This window comes from Mytilus trossulus, chromosome 13 (genome assembly GCF_036588685.1).
Source record: "Mytilus trossulus isolate FHL-02 chromosome 13, PNRI_Mtr1.1.1.hap1, whole genome shotgun sequence".
NCBI lineage: Eukaryota > Metazoa > Mollusca > Bivalvia > Mytilida > Mytilidae > Mytilus > Mytilus trossulus.
In genome coordinates this window covers 290,572-307,325 of record NC_086385.1, presented here as the reverse complement: position 1 = coordinate 307,325, position 16,754 = coordinate 290,572, and the positions used below count along the sequence as shown (strand labels likewise).

The 16,754-nt window shown below is 31.3% G+C and overlaps 2 protein-coding genes and 1 long non-coding RNA gene across 3 annotated transcripts in view; 2 read left to right on the top strand and 1 right to left on the bottom strand.

Moving 5' to 3' along the window:
• Positions 1–16,754, bottom strand: part of LOC134693995 (uncharacterized) — a 146,048-nt gene that overhangs the window by 90,718 nt on the left and 38,576 nt on the right. The window lies entirely within an intron of this gene.
• The window catches only part of LOC134695245 (uncharacterized), a 22,823-nt gene continuing 6,187 nt past the window's right edge, over positions 119–16,754 (top strand). Inside the window, exons 1-2 of the mRNA XM_063556462.1 lie at positions 119–1,366; positions 5,148–5,175. Of these exons, the coding sequence (XP_063412532.1) occupies positions 119–1,366; positions 5,148–5,175 (1,276 nt within the window). The remainder of the gene's footprint in view (positions 1,367–5,147; positions 5,176–16,754) is intronic.
• LOC134694826 (uncharacterized) overlaps positions 13,680–16,754 on the top strand; it is a 17,998-nt gene continuing 14,923 nt past the window's right edge. Inside the window, exon 1 of the mRNA XM_063555889.1 lies at positions 13,680–13,723. The gene's annotated coding sequence lies outside the window, so the exon portion shown is untranslated. The remainder of the gene's footprint in view (positions 13,724–16,754) is intronic.

Below are 16,754 nucleotides of genomic sequence, written 5' to 3'. Positions count from 1 at the left end.
CCTTATTTTTCGTTCTATTGTTAGCAATGTTTACTTAATATTAGGGTGGGCTATTATTTTTAGGAAAGTAACTTCTTTGGCTTATAAGTGATTTAACTGTTATATAGATTATTTTAATATGACTTCTGCACGTTTTCAGCTTGATGAGAGAATATCTGAATATGCCAAACAATTTGATTGTATTATTGGACAGAATACAAAGGCTAATCACAAAAGAAACATCCACTACATTTCTAACACACATGAAAATGGAGAAATTGACGAATTGAAAAAGACAATAAGTAAGATTGCAGAAGACATGAGTTATTTCCAGGTCGAACTTCCTACACATTGGATTCAATTGGAAAATGCCTTGGATTTTTTAACAAGTGATTTGAAAAAGAATATACTGTCATGGACGAATATTTTGAAATTAGGAAATAAGATGTTAATAAAAGGAGAAGGTGAACTGCTCGCGTTTCTTAATTACCACCATAAAATTGGGAACATTATTTTTTTCAATGATATACGTGAATATATCATTTTACAGCCCAATTGGTTGGTCAAGTGTTTTAGATGCCTCGTTTGTGATGACGATCCTAAAAAACGAAATCCAAAAATATCATCGACTGAATGGAAAGCACTAACAGAGACTGGAAGGTTATCAGATACGATTATTGATGATCTTTTTCAAAACGAAAATGTGTTAGAGAAAGAACAAAAAACATATGTACTTAGTGTTATGGAAAAATTTGACATAATTGTTAAACCGCAATATGTTGGTACCAAAGGTGATGAAATATCAAAGTTATACTATATCCCATGCATGATTCGAAATAGGTCAATTTCCGTAGATGACTTAAGGAAAGAGTTTGAAGTTGATAAGGAAGGAATCACAATCTCACCATGGTTTATACTTGAATTCACGTTCCTGCCGTTTGCATATTTCAATCACATTCTAGTCAGTTACATTAAAGAATATACTGTATGTGGAAAAGAGGATGAGGAGAAAGCGATATATGAAGGAAAAGCAGTGATTTTCTTAGATAAAAAAAAATCTAGAAAGTTAATAATTTGCTATTCGAAGAATGCCATATCGTTGCAAGTATGGAAATGGGATCAAGTATCGGATGATTTATATCAAAACGTTTTAAAGAAGCTACATTCCAAAATTGAAGAACTAGAAAACAAACTAGGCCCCACATCTTACACTGTCGCAGCAAAATGTAATGATGGAAATTACTTCAAAAAGGAATATAGAATCAGTTTTGAAGAACGAAACAAAAGTTATTTTGAAGACGGAACATACTTCTGTGAAGATCATGTTAATGCGAAATTCCACAATATAAACGACATAGAAAATATGTGGTTCAGGCATGTTGACATGGTATGTAAACTGTTTCACTACTGGCTAAAAACAAAAAAGAACATCTATCCTACATACCTGTTGCAGGTGATTGAATTGATTTCCTGAAATTAAAACAAATATCGCTTTTTCTTTTCAACCTGTCAATTCAAATCTAACTCATAAAAACATTGTTATAGTATTTCAAATTTTAAAAGAATCCGAATATTTAGATGTTCCCAAAATAAAACAACAAACAAATTTTAAAAAGACGTGGTTTTAATATCACGTGAATTTCCTGATGTCCATTGTTACGACTGACATGGACACGTAGTGAATTTTTAGCGTAGAGCGTAGTCACTCGGCTCTTCCTCTACATAAACCACAGCAAAATATATCATTGTTCTTTTTTTTGTTCGCATTTCCTAATTCATCTAAGTAAGGCCAGAAATTTCCGGTAAGTTCGTATAGATAACGAACTTGACAAACTGGAAGACAAAAGTTACCAGATTTGATATAATGCGTAAATGTTAAATATTTTGAACGAAAAACATTTTCTAATGCTATCTAGTTCTGTCTGCAATTATTCAGCATTTGTGTTTCAAAAATGTTTTTAATGAATAAATCAAATGAACAAATTTTTACAACAGTTAAACTCTAACTTTGCACTTATTCCAAAACTATAAGGTTTCTATAATATTGAGCAAAGCTATAACATATTTATATGTAAAGGCTACTTTAAAAAGGCAATGACTTTTAGTATCATTGGAATGATTTAAACTGGAAGCATCTAATCTTTACTCTAGAGCTAGCTCTATGTAAATAAAAATATACCTTGATTTTGTTGAAAGAGGAATACTGCTTTCTCAAAAGTTTCTAAGACAGGGCTTTGAATCAATCAAATTAAGGTCATCACTCAAAAAATGTTACGGTCGCCATCATGACCCCATTGGCCATTATGACAAAAGTGTGTCAGAAATCATATCTGATATTCTTCCTCAGTCATGATGACCTTCCATCATTACCGAACTGAACAATAAAATAACAAGACGGGTGCCGTATACGGTGCAGGAAATGTTTACCCTTCCGGAACACCTGATTTCACTCCCGGTTTTTAGTGGAGTTCGTGTTGTTTCTTTTTTATTATTTATAACTGTTGATGTAAATGTCCTTTGGTTTTTTTTAGTCTTTGTTTACTCCTTGGTTTTGATTGTTATTGTCAATACTATGTTTTTAATTTATTAGCTTAGTTGAACAGCAAATAATATTACAAAGATTAAATCAAAATCAATTATGGTCTTTAATCTTGATCTTAATATCAAAGTTTAAGCATCAAGCTTTATCATAGGAAATAGTTTATTTTAAATATTTAACATGTTTGAGCTAAGGTAAAAAAAAAAAAAAAACAGACCTATTATATATGTTGGCGCACGGTGCATCATGTTTTTACTTAAAAAGGAGTAGGTCCGGTAAGGACTGATTTTGGCCTCAAATTTCAGGCTCGTCTGACGAATGATTTTGACCACCTTTAAAACTCTTAAGTGTCTATTTCATTTGAATGAATTAGTTTAAGTGAAAGATTTTAACTGATTTAGTGATAAAAAAAGATCCAATTCAAGCTCAAATATGAAAAATCTACCAAATATGCCGGAAAATGTATTTTTTCGGATGGTTTTCGTCAAGAATGAAAGTGGCCGCATCCGTGTTCATCCTCAACCTTTGTAGTCCTGTAACATTATGTTGTCATTTCAATGTTATATTTAGCTTTGCCATTAAAGTGCGAGGTTTGGCATGCCACAAAACCAGGTTCAACCCACCACTTGTATTCCCCTTTAAAAGTGTCCTGTACCAAGTCAGGAAGATGGCCATTGTTATATTATTGTTCGTTTCTGTGTGTGTTGTATTTTAAGGTTGAGTCGTTTGTGTTTTCTCTTATTTTTGAGATATTGAGATAAGACGTGGCACGGTACTTGTCTATCCCAAAGTCATGTACTTGGTTTTCATGTTATATTTGTTATTCTCGTGGTGCTTTGTCTGATGCTTGGTCCGTTTCTATGTGTGTTGCGTTTCGGTGTTGTGTCGTTGTTCTCCTCTTATATATATAATGCGTTTCCCTCGGTTTTAGTTTGTTACCCCGATTTTGTTTTTTGTCCATGGATTTATGAGTTTTGAACAGCGGTATACTACTGTTGCCTTTATTTATATGTTATTTATTATCTTAAAATACAACCTACATTTCAATATTAAGGATGAACACGAATGTGGAGACTTTCGTTTTACACTAAAACCGTCTAAAATTAAACTAAAATGATAGAATTGTGAAGATTTCAGTAATTTAGCATGACTTAATGGTGTTAGTTCTCGATATATGTGCATTGTATTATCAAAAACAGCCCATATTTATGTAGCAGAAGCATTCTACTGTTCAAAAAATAATTAAAAGTTTACATTTAAACAATTTGAAAAAACTGCTATATTTTGGGGCCAAAAAGGGGTCTTACTGGACCTACTCATTTACAAGTTTACATGTATGTGCCGATAACAATTTAGTTTTGAAGATGACACTGACTTTGATGTGGCCTCAATGTCAAGCCTGTAGACAACAGGACCTAATTTAAACGACGTGGGGGGGGGGTCTTTATATTTTATGAAAAAAACAATACTTTTTAAATTTAATGTACCAGAAGCGTTTGCTTCAAGAACAATATAATCCACATAAATTTCAAAACGGAAAGTCCCTTAAGAATAAGCTAAATAAAAAGCTCAAACACATCAAATTAATGGACAACCGCTGTCATCTTCTTGACTAGTTACTAAAAAGTAAAATCACAAAAATAATGAACTAAAACACATCAAACTAGCATACTCCTGATTTGGTACAGTCATCATCTTATGAAGAAAATAATGGATTGAACCTGGTTTTGTAGCTAGCTAAAACTCTCACTTGAATGACAATAGCATCAAATTCCATTATATATAATACTTAATTCCTATACATGTGTATGTAAATCGGTAATTGCATGCATTGTTTTCTATCTACATATTGCATATTGCCATTTAATTTTTGTTCCGACCTTTTTATATGTTTTTTTTTATATAATCTTTTCACCATCAGATGAAATGCAATGATGGGTTAATCAATTTGCATGCGTCGCTCTCGTTTTAATCAATTCTAACCAAATGTAGCAAACATCATGGGTGAATTATCACAACACACAAACTCAGCCTTACCTTCAATTGTCAAATTTGCGTTAAAGTTTTATCTTTCCTAAAAGCGTATCGCAAGTATTACATTATATTGACAACAATGTATGAGCAAAACAAACAAACATTATAGGTGATGAAGTCTAATGGTTCTTGTTCACTTTTGTATGAATAGACCAAAAATATTTTAAAATATAACAAAATAAAATATTAAATGCATTGTACTTGAAAGTAAAGGTTGTGGTATGGTATGGCAAGTGCTGATGACTGAAACGTTTAATATTCAATCAAGATTGTTTTGTTTTGAAATTTTGTATAAAGTTGTACAGGTATTAGCAAATTATGAAATAGAAATGCTACTTTTAAAATGAAGATAATTCAAAAACATACCTATTTCTATTTTATCATGCATATTATAATTGTTTCCGGGTTAGAATGGTATACATCAGTTTAAAAATACTACGTGACATTTTATTCAAGATAAGCAATGACTCTCATGAAATGATTGAAGTAACTTTTTATTTGAATTAAATGCATTGTACTTGAAAGTAAAGGTTGTGGTATGGTGTGGCAATTGCTGATGACTGAAAAAAACAATTTTACATTCTTTTGTTTTTAGATATTTAAGATTAAAGAAAAGAAATTACGTAAGTATTATTGTCTTGAAAAGTTGCAAATGTAAAGAAACAATTATATACGTGGTCCTATGTTTGTGTTGTAACGCATAATTTATCGTTATAACGCAAACATTTCTAAAATAACGCAAACCTTAAGTATACCCCTGACATTGCGTCTGTCGCAATTTTCCAACTGTCTATCCCGAACATCAACAACATTGATTTTCGTTCTCTAACTTTAGTTTGTCTCAACCAAATATTATATAACTTAATGCTTTTAACCACTGAACACAGATGAAGATATGGTCGAAATTGGGTGCCAGTCATGAGTAATGTCCCTTTATCAACATAAAATATCTTAATCCGTCGTTTCCGTTCTCTAACTTTAGTTTGTCTCAACAGTTTCTTCTGAAACGTATACACAATGCTTAATACCCAAAAAAACAGATCAAGTTCACATTTGAGTAGCGTTCCTTTCACCGTTCATGAGAAATGCTACTATTTAAATGAAGAAATTGCCAAATCTGTTGTTTCCGTTCTGTAACTTTTGTTAGCTTCAACTAAAGGTTTTTAAACTTATGCTTATAATCACCTAAAAGTTCTTAATGCGTACATCCTGCATATGTATGTGGAAGTTGACTCGTGAGTTTTAACAAGCGGGAAAAACTGTGGACCATAGACACATTCTCAATTTATTTAAGTATGTATAGAAGCTATATCAAGCTCAAATTACCAGCAGACCATGGCTCCGATAGATCCATTGCAACACAGATAAATGTTGTGCATTATATCACTTTATTCGAAAATGACAAGTAACGATAGTTCTTCGGGAGAATCTAGCTTAAAAAACTATATTTCGTAATTAATTGGTTGCATTTTGAAAGAGAACAATTATCGAACAAATATTTCCAGGAAAAAGGTACCAGGATTATAATTTGTACGCCAGACGCGCGTTTCGTCTACATAAGAATCATCAGTGACGCTCATATCAAAATATTTATAAAGCCAAACAAGGCCAAAGTTGAAAAGCATTGAGGATCCAAATTTCCAAACAGATGTGCCAAATACGGCTAAAGTAATCTATGTCTGGTATGAAAAAAGCCTTAGTTTTTCGAAAAATTCAAACTTTTGTAAACAGAAAATTTATAAAAATGACCACATTATTGATATTCATGTCAACACCGAAGTGTTGACTACTGGGCTGGTGATACCCTAGGGAATGAAACATCCACCAGCAGTGGCATCGACCCAGTGGTGTAAATAGTTATCAAAGGTACCAGGATTGTAATTAAGTACGCCAGACGCGCGTTTTGTCTACATAAGACTCATCAGTGGCACTCATATCAAAATATTTATAAATAATGAAACGATCCTTCAAACAAGCAGGGTGAGGATTGCAATATAATGTTTATAGTGATGAAATTCTGATTTTTTGGATTTGATAGTTTTGTCCCTAATTCAGGTTATATGCAATAACTTTTAATAATTTTCAAGGTGCTAAAAGTCAGCAATAAAAATATTTAAATTTTATCACGGTAAAATTATGTATAGCAGTTTGGAGCGCAAGTGAAATTTCATACGATCAGCCAACATGATCCTCGTACCAATTTGTTTTCGCAAATATAGATTACGGAAATGTTTTGTATGATATAAAGTGGTACATGTGAGGCAATTGAACAGAAAACAAGGCATTTCGTCGTACTAACATTTAACTTATAAGACAAGACCATTTAATTGATAGTCATGTAAACACCGGAGTACTTGCTACTAAGCTGGTGTTACCCTCGAGAATGAAACGTCTACTAGCAATGCCATCGGTCCAGTGGTGTTAATAGTTTTCAATGATTCAAGGCTTATTATTTGACAATCTAGACGTATGTTTCTATGCTTCGGATAAGAAAATCCTAAGTATTTCGAATATTTCATACTTTTGCAAACAGATAACTTATAAAAATGACCGTATGATTAATATTTATGTCAACATTGAAGTGCTGACTTCTGGGCTGGTAATACCCTCGGGGACAAAACAGTTGCTGATTGAATATTTAATTTAAAAAAAAGTTGTGTAAAGATAACAACAAACGCGTAAACAACTTTCGTGATTGAAATATATTTTCAACATATAAACAACATTTGCATAAATTTACAATTTATCCATAACATAACTCAGCAAAACAGTCAAATATCAAGTTGACGACATGGGTGTTTATTCAGATAGATCTAAAACCAAAAAGAGCATAACTTTCGATTTAAAAAAAAAAATTACCACGTACAGAGACCATATCAATCTATGTGTTCATTAATTTTCGTTTCTGCTTTTCCGTTATGTGACTCGGAAAACAAATCCAAAAAAAGGACAAAAAATGCATCAAAAAGGGAAAAATGGAGTACACCTTTTTATGTAAGGGCGTGTTTCAGTTGAATATTTGGTCCTGAAAACATATAAAGCAAAAATATTTGATATATCATCTCGCTTCTGATTGTATCATTTTTATATATCTAGGCTTCAGGTGGACTTTATAACATAAAAAAATTACAGTTTTAAAAAATGAAATATATGGGTAAAGTGAAATACCTTTTTGGATATCACAAAAACAGAGAATGTGTGTTCGAATAGCAAATTTTTACTAATAGTACTTGACAGATTATAAAATTGGATCTTAAAATTGCATATCTTTGAAAAAAAACTTATTTGTTTTTGTGTGATATCTAGGGTTTATAGTTTTCAACCACTGAAAATTGTTAGTTTTACCTTCAAAAAAATAAACCCTAGATATCACACACACACAAAAATGACGTTTTTTTGAAGATATGCATTTTTTAAGATCCAACTTAAAAGTCTGTCGTCATGTACATTTAGTAAAAAAAAATGCTATTCGAACACACCTTCTCTTGGTTGTTTTCTTTTTGGCTTCATTAGAAAGGTATTGCACTTGACCTATACATTTCATTTGTTTAGCACTCTGATTTTTTGATGTAATAAAGTCAACCTATAGCCTTGACATATGAAAAAAAAAACTCATCATAGATTCCAGCACTAAATTTAGTATATACGCCAGACGCGCGTTTCGTCTACTAAAGACTCATCAGTGACGCTCGAATCCAAAAAAGTTAAAACGATAGAATCTGAAGCGAGATGATGTATCAAATACTTTTGCTTTATATGTTTTCAAGACCAAATATTTATCTCAAACACGCCCTAACATAAAAAGTTGCACTCAATTTTCACTTTTCGAAGCAATTGTTCACCATTTTTTTTGGATTTTTTTCTTGCGTCACATAATGGAAGGGCAGAAACGAAAATTAAGGAATAACTAGAATGACATGTTCGTTGTTTGTCTTATTTTCATTTTTCAAATCGGAAGTTGTGTATGTTTTATACCCAACTAAATAGACGCGTATTTGGTCGACTTGCTATCTAATTGTTCTCCTTAATTACGTAATAGATAAATTGAAAACTTATGCAAATGGTGTGTGTATAATAAAACACTTCGCAATCTAACATTCAATTTTCATTTCATTTGTTTCTATTAACTTTTAAAATGTTTGTAACTATAGGAATCATAACAGTAGGCATTTATCGCCTTCTCCAACAAAGAGCTTCGATTCTTTTGTTCTATTTCAACTTGATTTCTGCCTGCTCTGCCTTTTAGAAAATTCCACATGACAACCGATCAGACATTAGTTTTAAGGTAAATGAATGCAGACATTAACTGAGGCTCAGTAATTACCTAGTAGATACATTTGTCTTTAAAAATACTACTGGCATATAAGGATCGTAAAGGTGATATGTGGATAAATCTTTTTGTTTCCAAGAGCTAAATTTGCACCCCTACAATGGCTTCCATTTTTACGATTGTATGCCTAAAATGGGGAGATAATTTTAAAGAAATAGAATCATGACGGTTTAATAATGTGTGAACTTGGAAAATGTTTGCCTCTTCTTGTCATCATGATGAAAAATTTCCGTAAATTATGACTTGTAAAGTAAATAAGTAAATTATTCACTTTTTCTTGCCACACTATCAAACATTTAAGCACGATTTATATACAGTCGTCTATCAGCATATAGAGAAAGTTACATCACTAACAAGTTACTACGATCATGGCCAAGATATGACTATCTTATAATCAAGTTACGAGTATCATAACAAACAAAATTCTTGGAGTTACGATGATCTTCCGTAAATTTAAAATGGCTTTTATTTCGGTTACAAGGTCGCATATGATATTTAGAACACACACATACCCCAATAACGTACATATCAACCTAGCTTCAGCCAAATTCTTTAAAACAACGCGTGTACACATAGAAATTACATTAAAAAAAAATACCTGTTTCGGGCTCTGCCATGTTGGGATCACCGTAACTGCATTTACGGTGATCAGTGTAACACCAGTGATCATTGTTAGCATAAGGTGGTTGTACATGTGGAGTTCCATATCTGTATGCCTTGCCTGGTAGTAGGTTGGTAATTTAGTATGTAAATAAATGATTAGAATCTTGTTTTGTCACGTGTGATCCACTTAACACGGACATAAGCAATAGTTGTATTATAATTTTTTTTAAACACACGGTGTGGTCAATATGTCTGAGAACAAAGAACACTATCAAAACAAACAAACACCCCTATAATATTCTGTCGATAATTTGTTCTTTTTAAAAAAAAAAAAAAAACTTTAAGGGGGTTTTGTTTGTGTTAAAGTGAAGATTAAATTCTAATGAATATTTGAGGTACATGTATGAAAATATAAAGATTATCCAATCGTTTCGCGATTATATAACATGAAAGCAGTTGCATGTTGATCCAGCTTATACGTTAAATTTACATGATATATTTCAGTTACTTTTCGCGTTTAATTTGCAGAACTGAAGTAACAATTACCATTTGTTATTCATTTATACAAGTTTAAATGTTGAACAATAAATTTCAATTCTTAGCAAACGTAATGGGTTAACTTTTATTTTGGATTGCTCTTTTTATATAGCACTTTGGGGATCGAGACTATTTGGGCTTAACTCCACCTACTCTTATGCGCATATTGTTGATTGATGTGTTGATCTATTAAGAAAGTGTTGTACTGTGTATTCTAATGCAGTTATTTTGTATCAATGGTTCTGGTTCGATGACAGTTAGCGTAAAATTCTCTATCTCCTTGTGTCTGTAACTAAGGAAGCCGAAAATTTGAATTGCTGAATGTATTGACATGTAATTTCTACAGTAATAAGCCGAAATGTTGTACCTAAAAAAATTTTATCAATTTTTATTACATTCTAAAGCGGCACAGATGCCAGGAAACGCCCGGTGTTTTTGTTTGACGCCAGAAGCATACCTATTACGTTACCTAGTGTAGGGACCAAAGAAGATATCATATTTTCGCGGAATTTTCTTTAATGAAGATTTTAAACTGCAATAATGAATGAAATTAAATAATGAATTTGTTTTGCATTAGAATATAGATAACTGTATATGTAGCTTTGTGGTCGTCAGGGGCGGATTTAGGCGGGGCGTGGCGGGCGTGCGCCCCCCCCCCCCTCTAAAATTTGCAAAGCATGGGTTGACTTCAACATATTTAAGTATCAGAAGAGACCATTCAATCTTTTTTAACAATCAATTTAAAGTATATAAAACCGTCAGTTTAACAGAATCAACGTGATTACTAATCAACTGACCTACGCTTTATTAAAGTTCTATAAATAACTTCAAAGGAAGGTGTCAAACGCGGAGCTGCGTTTGATGACAAATATAATAGGTTTTTAGCAGTTAAAGTAAAAACAAATGTTACATTGTATTTCGGTTTTTATAATCAATTTGTTTGGTAATCAAAGTTCCGAAACATCCCTTACTCACTTTAACAATTTCATCATGACATGGTCAAGAAAACAGCGAGATTCTATTATAATATCCGTAATGAAAGATAGAAATACTGTTTCAAGCGAAAGGTTAGTTGATTAATTTGTTTCTCTGTGTCTATATTAGTAGTAGTCATCCCTGTTAGACTAGACCACTTTTTCCCCATAGACCCAATGTTAAAGCCGCCATTTTGTTTGGTGGAGGGAATTTTTGACAAGGGTCAAGTGGTCATTTTTTTTAATTAGTAATATAATTAAGGAAATATTGATTTTTCTTAATTGATAATTAATTATGTCTCAATTAATAATTAAATATGACAGTTAATAATGTAATTTAGTAAAATGATTAATTTTTCGATCAACTATTTCGTGATGACAAATTAAGTCTAATTAATATTTCCCCATAGACCCAATGTTAAAGCCGCCATTTTGTTTGGTGGATGGAATCTTTGACAAGGGTCAAGTGGTCAGGTTTTTTTAATTAGTAATATAATTAAGGAAATGTTGATTTTTCTTAATTTATAATTAATTATGTCTTAATTAATAATTAATTATGACAGTTAATAATGTAATTTAGTAAAATGATTAATTTTTCGATCAACTATTTCGTGATGACAAATTAAGTCTAATTAATATTTCCCCATAGACCCAATGTTAAAGCCGCCATTTTGTTTGGTGGATGGAATCTTTGACAAGGGTCAAGTGGTCAGGTTTTTTTTAATTAGTAATATAATTAAGGAAATGTTGATTTTTCTTAATTTATAATTAATTATGTCTTAATTAATAATTAATTATGACAGTTAATAATGTAATTTAGTAAAATGATTAATTTTTCGATCAAGTCTAATTAATATAAATTGATATATTTCTACTCGGGTAAATAGGGTTTGACCAAATTAATTAATCAAGACATAACCTTTTTTTTTTGTTGATGACCAGTCAAAAAATAAACAGTATGTCATCCTTTGTATTTCAGAATATGTTCAGTGTATTCCAAAATATTTTCTTCAACTTTGCCTATTTTTATATGACCTACTATGTAGTAGTTATCCCTGTTAGACTAGACCACTTTTTCCCCATAGACCCAATGTTAAAGCCGCCATTTTGTTTGGTGGAGGGAATTTTTGACAAGGGTCAAGTGGTCATTTTTTTTAATTAGTAATATAATTAAGGAAATATTGATTTTTCTTAATTGATAATTAATTATGTCTCAATTAATAATTAAATATGACAGTTAATAATGTAATTTAGTAAAATGATTAATTTTTCGATCAACTATTTCGTTATGACAAATTAAGTCTAATTAATATTTCCCCATAGACCCAATGTTAAAGCCGCCATTTTGTTTGGTGGATGGAATCTTTGACAAGGGTGAAGTGGTCAGGTTTTTTTAATTAGTAATATAATTAAGGAAATGTTGATTTTTCTTAATTTATAATTAATTATGTCTTAATTTATAATTAATTATGTCTTAATTAATAATTAATTATGACAGTTAATAATGTAATTTAGTAAAATGATTAATTTTTCGATCAAGTCTAATTAATATAAATTGATATATTTCTACTCGGGTAAATAGGGTTTGACCAAATTAATTAATCAAGACATAACCTTTTTTTTTTGTTGATGACCAGTCAAACAATAAACAGTATGTCATCCTTTGTATTTCAGAATATGTTCAGTGTATTCCAAAATATTTTCTTCAACTTTGCCTATTTTTATATGACCTACTAAGTGAACCGTACAATGTTTACATGAGTATAAATAGATGTTTGTGTAAATGTTATTTTTATTGACAGTGAACGTTTATTTTGGTGTTTTGTTTTGTTATGTTTGTGAAGTCGGGTGATATCGATTATTGTAAATTAAAGATATTTGTTTCAAATGAATATAATCAAAAAGTATAACTTGGGTCATGTTTACATTTTGACCATGTTAAACTGACGCTATCAATAACTGGATTATACCGGTTTATACCAATAGTCAATACATAGATAAACATATGCAATACTATTTTCAGACCGATTCTTGCAATGTATCTTTTTTTTTAATTAAGACTTAATAAACATAGAAAATACACACAGTAGACCCTCACACACACACAAAACACTGTATAATCTAATTTATAAAGAATTATAAAAGAAATCGGTACACCTAACCACAACCGACACGATTTGTTGTTGTTTTTACAGAAATATCCCCCGTTACGTTAATAACCTGCAACTAGAATTAATCCATGTGAAATAAATGATTGTTATTAACGCTAATCAACTCCATGAATAAATAATTGACGTTATCCGATATTTTAGGCACATCAATCAGTCTTAATCATGTTAAAATGTGATTTTCTGGTAACAGCAATAAAAACACGACTTATCAACATGGCGGACATATTTAACTGAACAGGTCAGATTTACGGGAAAATGGATCAGTCCAATTCAAGGGGGATTAAGGACGAGATGAATGTTGATTTTTATTAAAATCTGTGTTAAAACGATTTTTTCGTGATTGTTTTCTACATTAGTATAATAAAATGTCATAATTAATATTGTTTGTTATGTAATCCCGTATTAAAATATTTTTAATTTGTGAACATCAGAGTTGTTTTCCCTATTGGTGAACCGGTCCACGAACCACTATAAATACGACAAAACTCAGGTGAGTTCATGTCTCATGAGTTAAAGTTCCAAGGAACCACCACGTCACTTCGAACTGAAAATAGTTGTAAGTATTTAAATACCGTGAAATATTCTGATACATGTATATGGAGATAAACTAATTTTCTTTAACTAGAAAGAGTAACTCCGTTCCAATGGCATAGAGTGTGGTCCTTTATGCTCGCAATTGCCTTGGAATAGATATCAACACGCCACCTCTGTTGATATAAGGGTGCTTCTTAAAGGTTATTAAATTCTTAACTTAATTAATGAAGAAAACGTATTTTAATAAGTAATAATTATATTTCAAGGTAAATATATATGAACATCTAGAGTAGATTTCCACGTGCATGTATGTGAATGAGGCTCTAGTTGAGGTCATTTAGCCAATAGCGGATGTTTGGTGTTTGACATGACCTGTCCACTGTTATGAGTCTGACTATTCATCCGATCCTACACATGCATGGTCTCGTTTATCGAGGGGAGACTCCGCCCTTTTAGGAGTCGGCGTGAAATCTTCTGAACGTTTCTCGTAAAGGGCATCAGAAATGTTTAGATTTTCATGTATATTTATCTTTTTTTTATGATTATTAGTTATATATTCGAGAAAATACATATACTATAAATAAAAAAAGTTTGGTACAAAAAATAAAATGAAATAATATACACTGTGAATTTGATATTTTTTATTTGTAATACAATTATAAAAGAAAACAATTAGATTAATAGTCTTTGACATCACTGGCTTTAACCCATGAATTAAACTTGGTTGGCCAGTTTAACCATTTGATATAATATTGTTTATAGGGTCCTCTTCCTTTTGTTTTTAACACTTTCTCAATTTTCCACAAGGAATTGTCTTTGACGTTTATTTGTTGAAGTTCAGATTGGTAGTAGGATCCAGAAATTTCATCTCCATGGTAATCTTTGATGCGATATAACGGTGTCCTGCTTCTCCAGAATCGTCCGGATATCGTGAATACCTCACCCGTCCATTTTTCGTCATATTCCCGAGAAAAAATATTTCTCAAATGTGTAAGTTTAACTCGATCGCCAAGTTTAAACCTGAAGTGGTAAATTTTCTTTAACTTTCCAGAATGTGGTCTTGACAAATATGTCGATAACCGGACCGTTTCAGCATTTTCCTTTTTTACTTCAATGGGTGCCATGTCGATAGTGCTATGCATAGTGTGGTTGTATCCATCTGCAAAGCTTTGAAGCTTGTCTATGTATCTGTACGACTGATTGTACGAAAAGTAGCGATATATTTTCGCTTTTATTGTTTTTATACGACCGCAAATTTTGAAAAAATTTTCGTCGTATATTGCTATCACGTTGGCGTCGTCGTCGTCGTCCGAATACTTTTAGTTTTCGCACTCTAACTTTAGTAAAAGCGAATAGAAAGCTATGAAATTTTAACACAAGGTTTATGACCATAAAAGGAAGGCTGGTATTGATTTTGGGAGTTTTGGTCCCAACATTTTAGGAATTAGGGGCCAAAAAGGGCCCAAATAAGCATTTTCTTGGTTTTCGCACTATAACTTTAGTTTAAGTTAATAGAAATCTATGAAATTGTGACACAAGGTTTATAACCACAAAATAAAGGTTGGGATTGATTTTGGGAGTTTTATTTTCAACAGTTTAGGAATTAGGGGCCAAAAAAGGGCCCAAATAAGCATTATTCTTGGTTTTCGCACAATAACTTTAGTTAAAGTAAATAGAAATCAATGAAATTTAAACACAATGTTTATGACCACAAAAGGAAGGTTGGTATTGATTTTGGGAGTTTCGGTCCCAACAGTTTAGGAATTAGGGGCCAAAAAGGGACCCAAATAAGCATTTTTCTTGGTTATCGCACCATAGCGTTAGTATAAGTAAATATAAATCTATGAAATTTAAACACAAGGTTTATGACTATAAAAGGAAGGTTGGTATAGATTTTGGAAGTTTTGGTCCCAACAGTTAAGGAAAAAAGGGCCCAAAGGGTCCAAAATTAAACTTTGTTTGATTTCATCAAAATTGAATAATTGGGGTTCTTTGATATGCCGAATCTAACTGTGTATGTAGATTCTTAATTTTTGGTCCCGTTTTCAAATTGGTCTACATTAAGGTGCAAAGGGTCCAAAATTAAACTTAGTTTGATTTTAACAAAAATTGAAACCTTGGGGTTCTTTGATATGCTGAATCTAAAAATGTACTTAGATTTTTGATTATTTGCCCAGTTTTCAAGTTGGCCCAAATCGGGGTCCAAAATTAAACATTGTTTGATTTCATCAAAAATTGAATAAATGGGGTTCTTTGATATGCCAAATCTAACTGTGTATGTAGATTCTTAATTTTTGGTCCAGTTTTAAAATTGGTCTAAATTAAAGTGCAAAGGGTCCAAAATTAAACTAAGTTTGATTTTAACAAAAATTAAATTCTTGGGCTTCTTTGATATGCTGAATCTAAACATGTACTTAGATTTTTGATTATGGGCCCAGTTTTCAAGTTGGTCCAAATCAGGATCTAAAATTATTATATTAAGTATTGTGCAATAGCAAGTCTTTTCAATTGCACAGTATTGTGCAATGGCAAGAAATATCTAATTTCACAATATTGTGAAATAGCAATTTTTTTTTAAATTAAGAGTTATCTTTCTTTGTCCAGTATAGTAAGCAAGAAATATCTGCAAGAATTTTTTTTAATTGGAGTTATCTTTCTTTGTCCAGAATCAACTTAAATCTTTGTTATATACAATATACAATGTATATTCACTTTTTACTACCAACTGATAAATTTAAATAATCTTTACCATTCAGTGATAACAAGCAGTTTTTTTAACATCATGTATTTGAATGAGTAGTAATTGTTGCAAACTCCATTAGAATATTTTAATTGAAATTAGTTTTGGAATAAGGGAAAGGGGGATGTGAATAAAAAATTGGGTTAAATTTTACTCATTTGAAATTTCATAAATAAAAAGAAAATTTCTTCAAACATTTTTTTGAGAGGATTAATATTCAACAGCATAGTGAATTGCTCTAAGAGAAAACAAAAATTTTAAGTTCATTGGATTACATTCATTCTGTGTCAGAAACCTATGCTGTGTCAACTAT